The sequence below is a fragment of the Rhea americana genome, unplaced genomic scaffold, assembly GCF_003343005.1.
Source record: "Rhea americana isolate MKP2758 unplaced genomic scaffold, rheAme1 scaffold_248, whole genome shotgun sequence".
Lineage (NCBI taxonomy): Eukaryota > Metazoa > Chordata > Aves > Rheiformes > Rheidae > Rhea > Rhea americana.
In genome coordinates this window covers 112,170-132,055 of record NW_028186366.1, presented here as the reverse complement: position 1 = coordinate 132,055, position 19,886 = coordinate 112,170, and the positions used below count along the sequence as shown (strand labels likewise).

The 19,886-nt window shown below is 36.0% G+C and overlaps 1 protein-coding gene across 1 annotated transcript in view; it reads left to right on the top strand.

Annotated features, from left to right (window-relative positions):
* INVS (inversin) overlaps window positions 1-19,886 on the top strand; it is a 101,425-nt gene that overhangs the window by 64,699 nt on the left and 16,840 nt on the right. Inside the window, exons 6-11 of the mRNA XM_085306805.1 lie at window positions 2,947-3,056; window positions 7,011-7,182; window positions 12,122-12,277; window positions 13,689-13,918; window positions 15,624-15,730; window positions 18,808-19,020. Of these exons, the coding sequence (XP_085162931.1) occupies window positions 2,947-3,056; window positions 7,011-7,182; window positions 12,122-12,277; window positions 13,689-13,918; window positions 15,624-15,730; window positions 18,808-19,020 (988 nt within the window). The remainder of the gene's footprint in view (window positions 1-2,946; window positions 3,057-7,010; window positions 7,183-12,121; window positions 12,278-13,688; window positions 13,919-15,623; window positions 15,731-18,807; window positions 19,021-19,886) is intronic.

Sequence of the window (19,886 nt, the reverse complement as noted above, 5' to 3'; positions counted from 1 at the left end):
TCTGTTGGTTAGGATAGGGTCCAGCACGACACCCTTCCTCATAGGCTCTTCCACCACCTGTGACAAGAAGTTACCATCAATGCGTTGCAGGAGCCTCTTGGACTGTCTGTGCCTTGCTGCGTTGTCCCTCCAGTAGATATCAGGGTTGTTGAAGTCCCCCATAGGAACCAGGGTCTGTGATCATGAGGCTACTTCCAGTTGTCTGTAGAAGGCCTTATTGACTTCCTCTTCCTGGTCAGGTGGCCTGTAGCAGACACCCACAACAGTGTCCTGCATGTTAGCCTGCCCTTTGATCTTTACCCATAAACTCTCGACTGCCTCCTCCTCCACCCCTAGGTAGAGCTCAATGCATTCTAGTTGCTCTCTCCACCACCTCGTCTTCCTGGCCTGTCTTTCCTGAAAAGCACATAGCCATCCATGACAGCATTCCAACCATGTGAGCTGTCCCCCCATGTCTCTGTGACTGCAATGAGATCATGRCCCTATGACTGCACCCAGATCTCCAGTTCCTCCTGTTTATTCCCGATGCTGCATGCATTGGTGTACAGGCATTTCAGAGAGGTAGTCATGCCTGCAGGTTTCCCAAGAAGGGTGTAGGGGGGTCCCCCATTGCCATGTCTCATATACACATCCCCAGCTGCATGCACCTGTTGGATGCCCCCCAACCAGAGCTGGGTTTTATTGGCTGCCCTCTCTCTATTACTGTCCCCTTCCTACCTAGTTTAAAGCCCTCTTTACCAGGCTGGCCAACCTACTGGCAAATACACATGTACCCTGCTTGGTAAGGTGAATCCCATCTGTTCCCACCAGTTGCTGATCTTCAAACCATGTTCCATGGATCATAGAATCCAAAATCCTGTTGCCAACACCAGCAGCGCAGCCAGTTGTTAATTTGCAAAAATTGTCTACCCCTCCTCCCATCCCTCCCCCTAATCAGCAGGGCCAATGAGAAGACCACCTGGGCTCCCAGACCCCTGACCACCATGCCCACAGCCCTGAGGTCTTGCTGGGTTGTTTCCAGCTTACCCTTGATATCATTAGCACYCACATGAAAGAGCAGCAGAGGGTAGTAGTCTGATGAGTGGACAAGCCTTGGCAGCATTTCAGTGACCTTTCCTATCTGCACCTTCAGCAGGCAGCAAACCTCCCTAGAGGAGGGGTCAGGTTGGCAGATAGGCTGCGGCTCTGTCCACTGCAGCACGGAGTCACCCACTACAACCACTCGTCACCTCTTCTGGGTGTTCGCGCAAGGTACAGGGTCTGAGGGCCCAGTTGCTTCCCTTGAAGTCAGGTCTACACCTGACTCATCCTGGAGTCCCCCTCATCCTGGAGTGTATTAAACTGGTTCTTCAACTGTAAGTCCAAGGCTACAGGAGGAGTAGGGGCCTTTTTTCTTTTTCTTCAAGAAGCAGCTAGTTTCCAGCCTTCTTCTCCCGTGCTGTGCTGTACTAATTCACTCTGCAGAGAGCCTTCCAGCAACACCCCTGCTGCAGAGGATTGGGACTCCTGGAGCAGTACAGTCTCCAAGAACACCCTGTCTATCTCCTGCTCACTTTCTCATATGCTTCGCAGTCTAGTCACTTCGTTCTGCAACTCCTTGACTGTTGACACAAATTGTCAACAGTAGCACATCACTTGCAGGAGAACTGACCATCAGTCCAGGCCTTCTGGAGAAACCTATAGGGCAGCATCTGCTGTCAAAGGCTCTGTCTGGGCTGAAGCTTCCAACACAGCTGGTGCAGCAATTCCAACAGCTACAGGCAAATATGCTTTGTGGTGAGTTATAACCACGTTTGAGAAAGGGGGCACTACTAGGGGTGGAACAAGAAAGATGTCCTCTTGCACCTAATTGCACTCCTCCTGCATAAACTGCTGTATCTATTCACTAGCTGTTAGCTGCACTCCAGGCCCAGCTCTTATATAGACCTCTCCCTACTAGACTCACAGGGTACTTGACCCACTCTAAACAAGGGTTACCTGGATCAAAAGCCCCAACTCCCTCTAATCAGGGGCAACCTAGACAGCTCATTAGCAGCAGCTACACCCAGCTAGAGTGGGTGATAAGTGCTGGAGCTTCTTCCAGGAGAGCTTAAGGCTTCTTGCCTTTGCCCTTGCCCTTGCCCTTGCCCAGCTCCAGTTAATATTAATAATATTGTATCTTTTTGTTTTCCTATTTGTGATGTGGATATAGTGTTTATCCATCTCACCCAAAATCTATAATTTTAATCTAAAGATATTCAAATCTATTTTGATGGAAGGAGTTATATGTATCAATTTATTGTTTCCATATTTATTGCAGAGAGGGCAACTGGTAGTAGAATATACTCCAAGTTTTGCTATACATCTTCACTGGAAATTTTGTTTGAATAAAACCAAACTAAAGAATCCCCACTTAATTTCTGTTAAACACTATCCTGTAGGGTGAAAATGTTAATGTTGTTTAAGTCTACCATTTAAGCAAAGTAGATAGAAAATTGCACATCCTAATTAGTCTGTGTTCACTTCACTGCGAAGATTTCTTTGAAAATATCCGTCTCATTCATTATAATGTTAATATTGCAGTTGTCTCACCAACTACTACTGGATTTTTTGTTTAGGGAAATCTTTGATTTCTCTAATGATTTCTCTTTCTGCTCTAATAATTTCTTTTAAAATAAATGCAAAATATATCCTTCTCCATGTTCCTATTCATAGTCATTATGGTTTACAGATGCCCCTCAAAAATGAAGATACAGAAAGTGGAACTAGAGCATTATCAGGAAGAAAGTGTGTATGACGCTTAGTAGTTCAAATAACAAGTCTTATGACTTTCTTCTAATGTTTAGAGCGTTCTGGCTGCAACACAAACACTATTATTTATTGAAGCTAATTTTCTTCTGTCTTGCCTAGGGAAATGTTTAACTTTAGGATTTGATTAATATGTTTTTATTATGTTATTTTTCTCAGGTCATGCACAGATTGTACATCTCTTACTAGAAAGAAACAAATTTGGAACTATCCCATCTGACAGTCAAGGTGCAACACCACTACATTATGCAGCACAAAGCAACTTTGCTGTAAGTGTTACAGGTCCTAAATATAAAGTAAATATATTTTGCTGTAATGTTTATGACGTAACTTATTCTATACTGTAGTTACACTGTACAAAGTGTTTTAGTTTTTAAAATAATATTAAATGTTGTCTGCATGAGTTTAATTTAGGGCTTTCCTAATTAGATAATATAAATATGGTTGTTTTAAAATTATTAAAATATAAAACAGATTTTTAAAAATATATCATTTTGCAAACAAAATCTCTTTAATCTACTTTTTTGCAACAGGGTACACAATAATAATTTAGAAATTTTAGTAGAAAAGAGAATAATACCTACTCTTTTACAGTGCATTTCCTTTTTGAGACTGGTTATAGCAAAATCTAAGAACTTGCAGGGTATCTAGAGAGAGAACACCCATGTGTATTTGTACAGCTGCTTATATCTTTAATACTATCCAAACCAGTCTTTGACTTCAAAAAGTATTTAACTTATTAATATTTGCTATTGTAAATGTAGCCCTTGTCTCAAAAAGTATGGTTAAAGAGGAAACATCTTTTGTCACAATTCCACGTGAACACTATATTTTAAAAAGTGCAGTGTTCACTATCAGTGGGCTAGCTGTTCCAGACAGAGAGAAAATTGGTTTCTCAAATGGACTAGTGTTTTGGTAAAATACATAATTTTTGTCCAGAGCCAAATGAGATACAGTACAACTAAGTTGTACTGATCCAGCACTTTAATGGTTGCTGATCATCGATTAGCAATTCTCAAGCACTGAAATGATGAGAAGGCTTTTTTCATGTTCCTTTTTCTCTCATAGTTGAATTATGCCATGTGTAGTAAGTTCAGAACTCTGTTTTAATCTCTCTGTCTTCAACTGTATTATTCATAACCTCTCTTTATTACAGGGGCTATCCAATTAATGCTCATGTTGTAGCCTGTTCTTCAACAGAGACACTAATGTGGGTCTCACTTGTCTACCCACATGTTATATTTCTAAAATTGTAAAATGTCTGACTCAAATGCCTGAAATATTTAATCTAGTTTGCATCAAACTTGTGGGAAAGACAGAAGACAGAGGTTTTAATTTGCAATCTAGTGATTATCTCAGTATACTTTTTTTTTTCTTTTCTGTATTGATATATTCCTGTAGAATTATTTTTCCTATTGAGTTTCTGTAGGATTCAGTTGTATGAAACAACTTCATTTTGTTACTGCCTTTTAATCTTGGCAGCCAACCAAACCTGACATATTTTAGGTTTTTATGGGGAAGCAGACTAGGTGATGGAATCAGACATTCTTTTGTATTTTTGTGTGCTTACAGTGGAAGTAGCGTTTCCCATATAACATGAAATAACGAACAGAAGAGTCTCATTCACATACGTAGGCTTTTAACTGGTGATCTGAAGATTCCAGTCTCCATGTTTCCTGCAAGGGCACCTACTACGCCTGCCTGTATTTTCTGGAGTACTCTTTTCCCACTCGATTGTTTCTGTGCACCTCTATTTGATTTTGTTTCTCCTATGCATACAAATCTGTGAGTAATTCCCACTACTGCACTCCACACACCCACTGAGTGGACACATCCATATTTGCTTTGGCAGTGGTGTTTATATATATATGTATATACTATAAATTAAATCGAGTATAAATCATATATATGTGTGATTTGAGAGCCATGTTACTCTGTACAAGTTGCCCAAATTCTGGACAGATGTAGTATGCTTCTCAGTTGAAATGAGATGTTTCTCGGTCGATACCAAGAAGAAGGAAGTTTGATCATTTGTATTCATTATAAATGATTTAGTTACTCTCAGTTTTAATTAACTTCATACCTTGTTCTTTGTCTTTTTTTTTCCTTCCTTTTTAATACTGAAGAGACCTAGCTGGCACTCAGTTGAGGTAAAGCGCATTTTCTAGACTGACCTATCCCTGCTTATTATACAAGGCTTATGAATTCCACAGAAGGTCTGAAAAACATCCATTTTTCTTTTGAACTTCATCAGTGAAGGCAGATGCTCTATTAGTATTGATTTTAGAGTGCAGATTACAGGACTAAATAAGTACTGACTTTACTGACTTACTTCTTTTGAATTTTTCCATGAATTTTGGTGTTCTTTTTCTGAAATGTCCAGGGCAATGTATTTCTCTTTCACATATTTGTATAGATTGACCTAGTAAATGAAATGTGGATTTCTATGTCTTCTTTTGGGATTTTTAGTATTTTTCAATTTTTTCATAGCATAGAATTAAAGGATACAAGTTTTGTTGTTGTTGCTTTTCAGCCTTGTTGTTTTATGCTTTGTTTTCTCCATTTTTATAAAGGTAAAACAAGCAGTATTTCATGAGGAAATAAATGAAGAATTGAAGTGAAAATTTTTTTTCTAATTTCTTAATCATTCAATTCAAATTTCAATTATTTTTGTTTTCAAGTTGTGGTATCTTTATTTTGAATAAATTACTTTTACGGCAGTTTGGGATTTTCTTCCAATTTTTTCCCATTAAAAAGACTAGGAAAATAAGAGTGGTTAAAAGAAGGGTTGATTTGTTAAAACTTATTGGAAAAATACAATTACTGATTTGTGTTTGTAAGATTTGTGCCTTACTAGTAAAGAGATCCAGCTTTCGTACTGCTTTTCACTTTGCAGGACTTCAAGCAGTGCAGAGTTCTGGTAGGGTGCTGAGTTGTTGGGCTAATGAGTAGCCATGTGTACCAGAAGCAGTGGGGGTCAATGTGCATACACAAAGCTACTAACACATGCTGTTTTTGTGTGGAAGACTTAATGCTTCTATTCCTTATTATTTCTATCCAGATCTTTTTAAGATAAATTGGTATTTTAGATAGGCACCCAAATTTACAAAAACACTGTGTTCAAATTCAACTAATAAATAAGACATAGGCTCTTACAAACCTTGAATCTAGATTGAGTGTCTGAGCGAGGTATCACATCTGAGGAATTCTTGTCCTATCTAGAGCACTCTGATAGAGCTCTGTTTGGGGTCACATGGGGGAGAAAACAAAATAGTGCCAGCACTTTGGGGGAAGAAAAAGAAAATAAACACTACTTTTTTCAGTTTTCATTTTTTAGGGTGTCAATTGCTATTAATAGTTTTTTTGTTAACCGTTAAATACACAGCATTTATAAGCTTTTGGAGAGAAAAGAGAAAATCTTCTGTAATTCATTTTCTTAGAGTGGTGATTTCCTTCCTCTCCCTTTATTGTGAGGCTTACAAAGAATTAAGAAGCAGGTTAAACAAGTGAACTTGTTTGTTGAGAGCTTAACATAAACTTGGCATTTCAAGGAAAAAGTTCTTTTTGATTTAAAGAAAGATTCTTATATGCAAATTCACAGTGGAAAGTCTTGATTGAGCTATAGAGAATTTTGTAATCCTTTTTTGATTTGTTACATTTCATTAATTCAGTACCTGATGTTACTCATAAATGGTAGGAATAAAGAGTCTATGTTGCCCCAAAAGTCCCTATTTAATATGGTCAATTTACTAGTGTTTGGAAAACAAAAACATAAACATGTACAGTCATATTCATATTTGAAGCAAAAAAAAAAAAAAAAGAAAAGAAAAGAAACATGGCAGTAAAAGTGTTCTAAAGGAAAAATATTTCAGCACTGTAATGTTACAGTAATGATATGTCTGTAATATTTTTCCCATCATTTCCCTCACAGTGACTGCAGTGTCTTTCATTTCCATATCATGAAACCATAATGTTTGACAATAAAAAGAATAGTATATAGTGAATGACAGTGTTAAATTCATAATTAAGGATACAGCTATGAATGTTAAAGAAGAAAAGGACATAGCAGAAAATACAATGCTCCTGTTAAGCTATTACTCTATATAAACATAAAAAGGAAAAATAAAGCTTTGTTTTGCTTCATAAACAGCTAAATGAGACACAGTAGTTTCTTGTTGTTATAAACTCCTTTTAATGTTAATTTCAATGGTATCTCTTTTCAGGAAACAGTTGAAGTATTTTTGAAACATCCTTCTGTAAAAGATGACTCAGATCTTGAGGGAAGAACATCCTTCATGTGGGCAGCTGGGAAAGGCAGTGATGATGTCATTAGGACTATGCTGAATTTGAAATTGGATATTGATATCAATATGACAGACAAATATGCTGGCACAGGTAAGGCATGCTTTTCAGTAAAAAGTCACTGAATGATTGCAGTCAATGTGATTTACATAAAGTGAAGAACTTTGTCAAAATCAGTATTAGTCTTTTACTGGACTTATGTCTCAATTCAGAAAATATTTATTGATTGGTTTAATTGTGTGTGTGATTCACTCCATTGCTTAATTGTGGGAGAAAGCAAGTCTTTTCTGTGCAGATAGATTAGACTGATTCATTTCAAACACAGTAGATCTGTGTTTGAAACACAGATTTAGTAGATCTATAATCCTGGGAAATGAAGACCTATTCTATATTTTGAAGAATAAAATGAGATATAATTATATAAAAAGCCCTCCATGAAAATGCCTTTTAAAAAATCTTTATCTGTAAGTCAAGAAAAAAAAAAACTGCATGGGAGAATCTCATAAGCTGCCCTGTACCAGTCACAGTTGAGTCCAACTGGCTCTGAAATGGATGAAAACAAACCGTTGTTCACCAAAACTTCAACCAGACAAAGGAAGACAAGGCACCTCTACTCAAACTTATTTAAGAAAGAATAGCTGCTTGAGACAGGGGATGCATGAGGAAGCCCATGAGAGCTCACTCAGGAGGAGATACATGAAGTCGTATGTGAAGAGACATGAGGGGAAAAATAAAGAGGAGAAACGGAGGGGGACATGTCAAGGAGGAACGTTGTTGGGGAGATGGCTGGAGATGCACTCTTGGAAGGAGGCGCTCCATGCCAGAGGAGATACACTTCTGAGAAGGTTGCCTGTGGGTAGGCCACACCAGAGATAGGACCCCTCTCAAAGGGACTGTGGCCCATGGCTAAGCCACACTGGAGCAAGTACTCCCCTGAAGGGACTGCAGCTGGAGGAGAACTGACACTGGAGCAAGTACACCACTGAAGGGCCTGTTGCCTGTGGAGGATCCAYGCTAGAACAGATTCACCACCAAAGGGACTATGACCTGTGGAGGACTCGTATTTGAGCAGGCACAGCCCAGAGGTGTACCTCTTTTGGCATGGAGCGCAGGGAGGACAGAAAATTAGAGGAGTGTGTATGGTTTTAAATATCATTATTTCATTTGCTTCTGAGTCCTGTCTCTTGATCATCCAGTATGCGTGTTAGTTTACTCTCTAGCTCTCTTTGGGAGCCAATGAATTAGTTTCCTCTGAGATGAAATCCACATGATGGATAGTTTTTGCCAGAAACCAGACTCTGTAAGTAATATAGATGGTATTGCACACAGCTTTTTCTTTTTTTTTCCAAGTCACAGTTGCAGCTTCTATTATTAGAATTACATAGAAATGGTGAGTACAATGTTAGGGCTGCATGGTTCAGCATTTGAAAGATAGCAAGTATGAATATTATTTACAACTTCAAATTACTACTTCATTTGCATCTATGAGAGTCTTCACTTAAAAAGTCAAATACAGTTACTATGAAGTTCTGTTTAAAATTATATTTTTTTTTACTTACAAGTTAACATACCAAAAATGAAACTTTTCAAGTTGAGATAGTTTGTAATTTTTGAGTTAAAAAATTATGTCACAAATAAAATAGCAGTCTTCATACCTGATTGGCTTTAGAAATATATACTATACCATTGGAGTTAGGTTTAGCTCTGTTGGTTAGAGCAGGGTGCTAATAATGCCAAGGTTGTGGGTTCAGTCCCTGTACAGGCTACTTGTTTGCGGGTTGGACTGGATGATCTCCAGAGGTCCCTTCCAACCTTACCAATTCTATGATTCGAGGATTTTCATCTCATTTCATCTTTTATCACTCACCTGCATTTGCTCCCTTCTGACAGTTCCCTTTCAAATACCATGCAGTATCTGTTTCAGACTTTAAGGTGAAGTAGTGTTATGTTGTCACTGTGCTTGTTAAAGCTTCTTTAAGAAAGGTTTTCTTCCATACTTGTGTTATGTTTTTGAAATTACTCAGGTATAGATTTCATGCTTAAATAATTCAGGTGTTTTGTTTTATCACCCTTAGTCTTAAACCTTTCAAAGAAGTCATGTGTAATACTTTTTAGTCTTGATTTTCTTGTAGGGCTTTTAATCCAAGGAAGTTAATTGATTTTCCATTTACATGAAGCTGTCATTGAGTAGAGCATACTAACAGTATTGAAGTTCACAACTATGCCGTTCTTTGCTTGCTGTCAAACAATCTGGATTTTACCATTTTGCAGGCATATACTATAGCATAGGCATTTATAATGTAAGCATTTATCACAGTGAGCTGTCAAGTTAAAAGGAAGTCCACCAATAAATCACTTTTTGATTTCAAACCTGACTTTTTTTTCTACAGGTTCTTAATCATTCCTGAGTTTTGGTGAGGGAAAAGTAGTGGTGTATTTTAATGGGAAACTGTGGAGTAATAGAAGATTATGTACATGCCACTGGACCTGGGATGCAGTTGCTGCGGAGACTAAGTTTGTGGGGTTTTGACTTTTGTGCATGGGCTCAGTTAAGCTTAGTTATAATGTTGCATTAACATAGCTTTTTAGATTTACATAAAAAGAGCAAGCTCTGCCTTCAGCTCAGAGCTTTGATAGAACATCAAGGCTCTCCTTATTGTGTAGGAAAATTACATGAAGGGAAAGGAATGTGACTGTTCTCACAGATCAGCGCTGCAGGAGCATTACAGGGGCAGCTTTATAGCCCTGCCGTCACTATGCACAATGGTGAGGACTCTGCCTGTCAGGCAAACAAAGGTTCCATTATGCCCAGCTGGCCGAAGAATCTCTTCAGTCACTGTGACTCCATCACAGAAAACTTGACTTACAAAAAAAAAAAAAAAAAAAAAAAAAAAAAAAAAAGAAAAGAAAGGGAAAAAAAAAAAAAAGAAAAAAAAAAAGGAAAAAAAAAGAAAGCACAAAGTGCAAAACAAGATGCCTGCATCAGAATGAGCGATGGAAGGGAAGAAGCAGGCCAAACTGACACAGCAGTTYTTTTTCTATTGTATTGTTATACACACCCAATGTGTCATCCGATTGAGTGGTTTACTGCCTTTAGTTTCATAATAAATGCAGTACAAAAAACGGAACTAAGGCTTACTGTGAGGTCAGAGCATGAAAACCATGCCCATCCAAACGTACAAAGCAGCAGGAATCTAATTCCTGTCAAATTGCTACTTACAGTCACCCGTCCACATCACTAGTGCAGATATTGCTGCTTACAGATATTTTTCATGAGTGTGATGAATGCTCCTACACTTTCTTTTTCTTTTTTTCCCGTGATAGCTGCAGCAGATAAATATTAGTATCATCTTATATGCATGATTTCAATTATTAAGGCAGGAATTTCCATACTGTCTCTGGCTCTAACCCCTTTTCTTGCAGTAAGTTCCTCTTCTTTCTGTGTCACAAAATTATTATCACTAAGTTTGAGAATCAATGTTTTAAGACAACACAATTCAGCTGGATTTGATCCACTGACTATATGAACAAACTGTACCTTTTAGTAGGGACTGAGTAACAGGTTACACTGGATTACTGTTTTGTCAGCAGGATGGAGCAGCTTCAGTGTTACCAGTGGCAGGCACAAGCAAGAAACCAGKCTGTTTTAATTTTCTGGACAGGGTTCAGGAAGCAGTTCCTTTTAGTGTTGGCATTTCTGTATAATGCCGCTGTTGGAACCTGATCTTGCCTTTTTTAACATTAAGCAAACAAAGACATGTAAGTACTGTTTAAAGTCCCACATTTTGCTTATTTGAGCAGATGATAGAATTCTCACCAGGGATGGGTATATGTGAAATTTTTAGGGGAAACATGAATTTTACTATACTAAATGTATATTTATAAAATGGTATATTTTTGTTTATTTATTCTAGATTATTTGTCATCTATGAAATAGTTTGGATGTAAGGCAGTGTGCGTCTGACGATGTGGATAATCTGATTAATTGCTGATTAGAGCAAACAATCCAAAGCACCTTGAACTGAATTTTTAAGTGAAATCTAGAAAATAAGTGCTTTCCATTTGTTTGAAATCTCAATGCCATATATGATTTGCCTTCCAGTACAACCCTGAACTGGTTGTACTAGCATTTCAATCTTTTACTCAACTGTAGTTGACAAGGCTAGCAGGATGCAGTTGTAACTGGTAGTAACTTCGGTTATAGGACACTTTGAGGTCTTATCTACTAAAGTGTCTCTGTATTATTTGTTTATTTAGACTTAGTAGAGTCTGCATAGATTGAAGGATGAGAAAGACAGAGAAAAATGTGGAAGAAAGGAATCTGTAGAACGCATTTACATGGTTTTCATATGAATGAACTTCTTAAATTGTGGAGATGAGAGGAAATGGAGTATCTGCTTTGTGCATCCTCTCCTCTTTCTTGAAGAAAACAGGGATTTGCAGATACTATATAATATGTGATGGCCTATCTACACAATTCTGTGTAAAATTTTTTCCAAATAATTCTGAAAAAAAGGGGGGAAACAGCTGAGTAGTCATGTGGAGTTAGTTTTAATTGAGACAGCTTTACTTATTTGAAAAACAGAATGTTATTTTTTAGGAAATCTTTGAAGAAATAATAAAGACTTTCCTTCACTGGCAGTGGGCTGTTTCATTTCCATTGGAGTAATACAATAAATGGTACAGAACAGAGGCAGAAGTAGATCATATTATGTTCTCTTAAGTAGAGGCTTATATCCTTCCAAAAACCCTCAATAGAAACTAATCTTGCTGTTGTTAAGGTTCAAGTCCCTTTAGGTACAATTTAAAACATGTTTCAGTTGCTCTAATATCTCTGAATTGCCCCTTTGCTTGTAAGTAAGTGTTGTGATTGCCTATCACTTGTAACAATTCTTCAATTCCTCATGGCTGAAAAGCATTTTTGAAGTTTGAAATTAATTTTTATTTTGACTATTCTAATTGTCAACCTCTAAAGTTCATGATATGTGTCATTCCTCAATGATTTCTTTTTCCTGCTACTTTATTTCTTTAGCATTACATGCTGCTGCACTGTCTGGCCATGTCAGCACAGTGAAATTGCTGTTGGAACACAATGCACAGGTAGATGCTTTGGATGTCATGAAACACACTCCGCTTTTCCGAGCCTGTGAGATGGGACACAAAGAAGTAATACAAACACTCATTAAAGGTCAGCCATTGCCAATTTACTGACCTGTTCAGAATTCTGATGTTCCTTTATGTGAGACTGTGAAATAAACAGTGTTGCTGAGCAAGATGGGGGTAGGAAATTCGTCCTTTAAAGAAGGTATTGTCTAGAAGTACCCTTTGTTGAACAGTACTAGTGATATAAATGATTTTCAGACCATTGTGCAAAATAGCCAGAAGAGTTAGATACAAATTTTCAAAACAGTCATGATTGGATAATCCACAGCTCTTTTTTGCTCAAGCCTTTTCAAGTACATTCTAGTCTCTCAAACCATTTCTTCCCCCAGAAATCATTTTCATTTTTTCTCTTTTTTCCTTCCTTTTTTCTTCCTTTTTTTTCTTAGTAAGACCAAATTAAGCTGTCTTCTCTTTTGTAAGATAGCATTTTTAGGCTTCTTTGGAGACTTTTTGACTACTTAAATGAATAATCTGTTTCTAATTAAGGTAGCTATCAGAAATGTTAAATCATTAATATTTTCCTTTTTTTTTAGAAGTAGTATTTTATTTGTAAACAGAACTAAGATTTAGCAATGTAAACAGATCGAACTAATTGTAAAAACTCTGTTCATCTGTAAGAAATATGGTGAAAGAACAGTGATATCTTACACGCAAAATTATGTCATGTTAATTCCACATAACATTTCCAAGTAGATTGGAAACAGTCTCCCTTCTGCCTAAGAGATTCACCTGTTCATAATCAATTGAAGTATTCAGGTATTCAGGCTGACGCATTGCAAGTTAGACAGCTTTCTTACTGAAAAGCTTGCTTCCCGTGGTGTTCTACTGGGATTATTTTAATCTCTTGTAATGCACCTCTTTCTCCCCCACACCATTTAGTTTTTGTGGATGCAAAAAGCTTWGTTACCAGAATCAGAGTTTTATTTTTATACTGAGTTTTTACATCTTACAGGAACATACAGAGAATTAGTTAATTGGATGAAAGAGTACTAGCATGCTTGAAATAGAAAAGAAAAACATTTTCAGAAGTCATTTTTAAGTTATGAATATTTTATTTTGCTCTGGTTTAGAGATTTAAGAAGAAATCATGTCTCAAGTCCAATTTTCAAAAGTGGTTTTTGCCATTTAGAAATTTAAGTTTTATTAAAACGTTACTAGGTGTGAAACAAACAAAGGCTAGATTTTCAAGAGCATTTGAGCAACCTGGAGCTTCTAAAGCACCTGAGAGGATACTTAGCATGTAAAGAAGTTAGATACCTGACCCTCACTGAAACTACTTCATTCCCAATTTATTTTGAAAATTGGATTTAGATGCCGAAGTTGAAGTTACTCTGGATTGCCAGTTTACCAAATAAGTTCCAGTTGAACATAAACTTATTATTTTATTTCTTTTTCGTTCAACGGTATTTTTTTTGTTCAAAAATTTATTGTTGCAGGAGGAGCAAGAGTAGATTTAGTTGACCAAGATGGCCATTCGCCCCTTCACTGGGCAGCCCTGGGAGGAAATGCTGATGTGTGCCAAATCTTGATAGAAAATAAAATTAATCCTAATGTGCAGGATTATTCAGGTAGAACACCTCTACAGTGTGCTGCATATGGAGGTTACATTAACTGCATGGTAGTGTTATTGGAAAACAATGCAGATCCGAATATTCAAGATAAAGAGGTATGTTGTCTTTCACTGTGCTGTTTAATGAAATAACTTCGGTATAACTGTAAATCAAAATATTTTCCTTTTCTTAAAGCTCATACTTCTTTCTGGGATTTATGGCATCATTGCTGCAGTTTATTGTGAAATGGAATGCATCTGGACGTAATTTCCCCCTTGGCTTCACTTCTAAAATCTTCAATAAAAAGTAGTATTTTAATATGCAACATAAATTGAAGATGCACGTTTTTCCATATCACCTCTGATTTTTCCATATCAAATTGTGATTGTACAAGCAGTTGTTTTAAGCGTCATATTTCTTAACATCCTTAACATTGTTCCTTAATAACAAATGACATGAGAATGTAGAATCTGTCATATGTTTCTTTAGTTTGTATTAGTTATTTAGAGCAAATAAGATATTGCAAAGTTTGAAAGAACTACCCCTATTACTTACCTGGTACAGCCTTTGCAGGTGAAAAAAAGAACACTAGTATGTTTATAGGCTCTTTTGCTGCATTTCTCAAACAATAAGTGAAATTAGAAGTCAAAATAGTGGTGTGACATACAACCAAGTCTCTTTGTTATTTGACCTATTTCCCCTGAAGTCAGTAGATGTTCATCAATCGAAAGAATTTCACTCAATTTGTTAAACTTTTCTCTTGCTATTTGTTGTGTGGCTGAGATAATCCAACATAACGGAAAAGTGTTTTTTATTATGGGTTCTATACAGCATGTTGGGAACCTTTTCCAAACCTACTACAGGATTCTATGGCATCAACTTGAGTCCAGTTGAGCATGCTAGCTCCAGGCCTCCAGCTTCACATGGAGACAATACAGCATGTTCTTAAGCACTCMGGGTTCAGGAGATGGCTTGTTAGCACTGGACTCAAACTGACTTCCTGCTTTGGTCTGGTACCCAGCATTTCCTAAATTTGGAGTTTGGAAAAATATGGTGCAGATATGGGAGCCAAAGCTGTAAGTGAGATAAAATAGGTATATTTGTTGATATTAGCCGATCTTTAGGTATTTGTACTGTGATTCTCAGTGATCCCAGACCCAAGAGTGGTCATATATGAGCTGGCTTTATATGGAAAGCAGTTTGAGAGTTGGGCTTTCACTACATATAAGAGAAACTAGACTTCTGAAATCAAGCMAATTTTGAAAGCACAGCTGAAGTCCTGCTGTGTTTACCTGAGCGGATGAGCTTTCCCCAAACTCAAATTGATTTTGATTCTATAATTATTCTCATATAGTCATCACAGTGTCTTGAATAAGCCTAGAAAGCAGTCTGAAGTACAAAAGTTAATGGTAGCTGCTTCAGATCAGGATAGCCTAGCAGTGAAGAAAGCAACTTCAGAGCTTTTCCAAATACTATTTTTCTGTTACTTTAGATGAAACAGCACTAGTGTTATGGTTTAGTTTAAAAAAAGCAAACAAGAAAACTGACTTCATTTTTACATTTTTAAATCCTGTATTCTTTCATTTTAACGAGGAAGTTTATTTAGAACAGTTCCTCATGTCCAGAAAAGCATTGAATTACAGTATGATGGCAGCTTTTGTTTTGGCATGATAGAGTTGGGGGCTGATACTCATTTTTGGTCTGTTTTATTGTTTATAGGGAAGAACTGCTTTACATTGGTTGTGTAACAATGGCTACCTTGATGCTATAAAGTTGCTGCGGGGGCTGATACTCATTTTTGGTCTGTTCTATTGTTTATAGGGAAGAACTGCTTTACATTGGTTGTGTAACAATGGCTACCTTGATGCTATAAAGTTGCTGCTTGGTTTTGATGCTTTCCCTAATCATATGGAGAACAGTGAGGAGAGGTATTGTTCATCTGAATGATTTTTCTAGTTTAACAAACATGCTAGCCACTGGTTTAAATGTTAGGTGTTCAGATATTTCCAGAGCATCATGATCTTCCTCTTATCTAAAAAGAGTGCTGTAATCTTGGGCTTCAGTGTAGGCAGTTTTTCTAAATTGAAAAACTCTCTTCTTTAGGCAAGATATCACAGGTTTGAACTTCAGCTGTTTATACTTTTGAACTTTGAACTTGTAGAGATTTCTTAAACTTACTACTTTTTACAGATACATACACAGGGATACTTACATATTATAGTCCCACTTAAAATATTAAAGATATTTTTCGTTTATATGAAGCTGACAATGGATACATATGATGAAAGGATAAAATGGCATTTCTGCTCCTGAAATAGACTGGAATTCTTCTGTTCTATTTGTTAGGGATACAGTGAGGTGAACAAAGTTGGGAGAAATAGGAACTTATGTTTCAAAATAGTGATTACAAATAGCAAGCGGTTAACTGTATTCTAAAGGCCTAGATTTTTAAGAAAATCCAACAGTCACGAGGAAATAGTGTATCTGCATCTCTTTTTTCAATTTTTTAATGCTTTTTATTTGCGTGATTTTTTGTTGATATATAAATAGTAGTTTTTTAAAAGTGATTTGAGTAATAGTTTAATTAGTCATCTGATCATGAAGATAATTCATATTAGCATAAATTCTTGATGTCTTTTTAGTGTAGATGGCCTCCCCATAATCATAAATAAACTTATGATCAGTATGTCTTATGAATATTTCAACATTTTAAATAATTAAAATACTTTGAACCTCAATATTTTAGTGCTAAATTTGGGACATACACTTACCCCACTTTTTTAATTGCATGCTTTTTCCGTATCATTTTTCTTTCATTCTCTGCTCTAATCATTCAGATCTCTCTTCCTCTTCTACTTATTCTATTTTTTTTTGAGAAACACAAGTGAAAGCATCAAGTAGTTCCTAGTTAAGTGGCTGAAAATCTGTAGTAATTTTCAACAGAAAATTAAATAACCAATGGTAATTAAATTCCTTTTAGTAAGTAAGATTGAAAGCAGCTATTTTGCTAYGAAGGAGGCTGTTATTTTCCTTATTTTGCAGAAATGTACTAATGATGCTGAAATGTCATGGAAAGACCTTTGTGGAGGTATTACTATAGTCGTTTTCCCCCTTCTGGCTAAGTTAAGTTCTGGTGTATAAACCTAGATTACTCCAGTATACTGGTATAAGTATAACTAGCAGTATTCTAATAAAATAAGTCCTTAAGCGTTAGTCCTTGCCGAGAACAAAACAGATCCCCAGTATTTCTAGGTGAATCATTTTTTAAATATAATTGTCCTAAAATATGTATTATTGCCACCTTTTTTTCTTGTTAAAAGATCAGAAGTTTGGAAAGCGGGGAAGAATGTCAAGTGTTGTAAGAGACAGTAAAAATAACCTCATGGATATGGTTCAGCCATAATCATGAAACTGCTTGTGTAATTCAATAATAGTTTCACCAGATAAGAACAATTTTCCAGTATCCATGTAGAAATTGGCTTCTCTTCTCCATGTTCTTAGCGTGCTATATGAGGTATTAGTTCAAAATTCAAACACACAGATTAAAGCCAAACAGATTTGTGGAAAGATGGAGCTGAGTCAGCATCTAGGATTTTAAACTGACCACTTATCTTACAAACCGCTCTTCAGATTGAGTGACTTTTTGTTAGTGGTTCCATGCATAAGAATAGAGGTCTGCATGACTCAAATCCCCTGTATAACACACTGCCTTGGTATGTGTATGCTAGCTGCATACAGTTTACTTCAGTATCTTTTGTATCTATTAATTGAAAAATTCAAAACTGTAGGTATGCTTTAAAAATGTATTTTTCTCAAATGAGTTCTGTTCTGAAGTACCTGTTCCTGGGTTATCTGAAAGCTGTATTTTCTTAAATGTTACCAGCAACACATCTTGACGTACAAATTTTCATGTTATGTCTTTGTCTTTATTCCTACTGACACTTCAGTTCAGATACTCTTAGCTCTCCCATCAAACCATCACTGCATAGCAAGTCCAATCGTGCTCTTTCTGACTGTTTTTCTTTGCTTACCAGCATTGCATCCTAGCTAGTTACTGTCAAGAAGAGGCCTACTTTTCACATAACATGTATAGATATCTGCTGTTTGATGTTATGTACTATATGGTCTTGATTTTGGTTTGTGACTGATAATTTTCAGTCACTAAATATTTTTCCATAATGTTTCCATGTTGATGACAGAGGTGTGTATATTTTATTGCTGTTTACTAATTGTGAGAATTTAGGGTTTGTTTTTTTTTTTTCATAAGTGCTTAAGCAGCTTTAACACTGCGAATTTCTATTGCCTGTGTCAATTTGAAAAGTGTCTATTTTTTTTAATATTCTCTCTTAATGCAAGTTTAATATTACTATTTGTTCAGTCATACAGTCCTCAATTATTCTGCCATGCTCTGTCACAACATCTAAATTCTGTCCTTCGTACAACTTCTCTTTGCTTTTTTCTTCTATCTGCTTGCTAAATTACATAATTGTCCTGCTCTTGTGGTGTTCTTGTAAAACAAAAACATTTGTAAACTTTTAACTAAACTTTAGAATTAACCCATAAAACTTGTTTTTAACATAGAGGCCAGATTTGACAGTAAGTCTTCAGAAGTGAAATGCATATGGAAATAACACAAAAAACATTTTTACTTGCTTTTTATTTAGATGATATTTCTATATGAGCACCTTATTTAAAGATAGCTTGCTTAACGAAGTTATTTGCATGGATAGGACTTTGAAGAATTATCATCCATTATTGCAAACTGTCTAGACCCCTGTACTCCATATTTGGAGATTAAAATATGCCTTAAATATAGTTATGATGTTTAGATGAGTAAGACAAAAATAATATTAAAAAAGACAAAAATGGCCTATTGAAAACAGTGTTTAAGCAATTTTCATGCTAGAAGTTGCCTTATTATGAAATGAGGGTGAACATTCTAAAGTAAATGCRCATTATGATTAGGAAGCTCATTCAGTGATAACTGTTGTGTTCTTTTTTTTAGATATACTCCCCTTGATTATGCCTTGCTTGGTGAACACCATGAGGTGATTCAATTCATGTTAGAACATGGGGCTCTCTCTATAGCTGCAATACAGGACATTGCAGCTTTCAAAATTCAGGCTGTCTACAAAGGATACAAAGTTAGAAAAGCTTTTCAAGAGAGGAAGAATCTTTTAATGAAACATGAACAGCTGAGAAAAGATGCAGCTGCCAAGTAAGTTTGAAGACTTGAAATCTACTGTAACAAAATACACATTTGTCATACATTTGTATATGTCAGTGTATAACTTTATCTATTTCTCATCATCAGTTATTGCTCTTCTTAGTAAAATTCATGAAACTATACCAAGCATATAACGGAATTTTCTCCAGAATACCATAAATGGGACTTATTTTGCAGATAATCCCAAATTAAATAACAAGCTTTATATAATATAAAACAAGAACAAGGTAAAATATAAAAGGCTGAGAAACTAGTATATTACCATCAATAAATTTAGCTGATATTGTGAATGATGATAAAAAAGGTTTGGAAAACATTTATAACTCTGAGAGAATGAAAATAATTATTGGCCTAGCAAGTCTGTGGTATCTGTTCTAAAAGAAATTAATAATTAAATGAAGATAAATGAGATGATAGATAGAAGAGCACAGTTTGACAAGGCTTAACTAAGTGTTTTACAGGGAGGTTGTGCTTTTCTAGCAAACTAAACCTTTGAGATTTTATTTGAAAGTTCTGTCTTGGTAGTATCATATATTGCAGTTAGATTTTCTGCTCTTTTAATTAGAGAGTTACCATGAAATCATTATATTAGATTATAGATAATGAACTTACACAATTCAAGTGGTATTTGTTAGAAGTAAAGGTTCTGGTTGAGATTCTGCCCTATATAGTTGAGGTCATGGAAGTAAAGTAGTGAAATTACATGATCACCATGTGACCCGAATAATTTTGATCAAAGTACTTTGATTGCTTCAGCTCTATCCTTAAGGTTCATATTATGAAAAAAAGAACGAATTAGCACTGGGTTTCTCCTGAAGAAACCTGATTCTAKAATGAAAAACATAATCTGAAAAGAT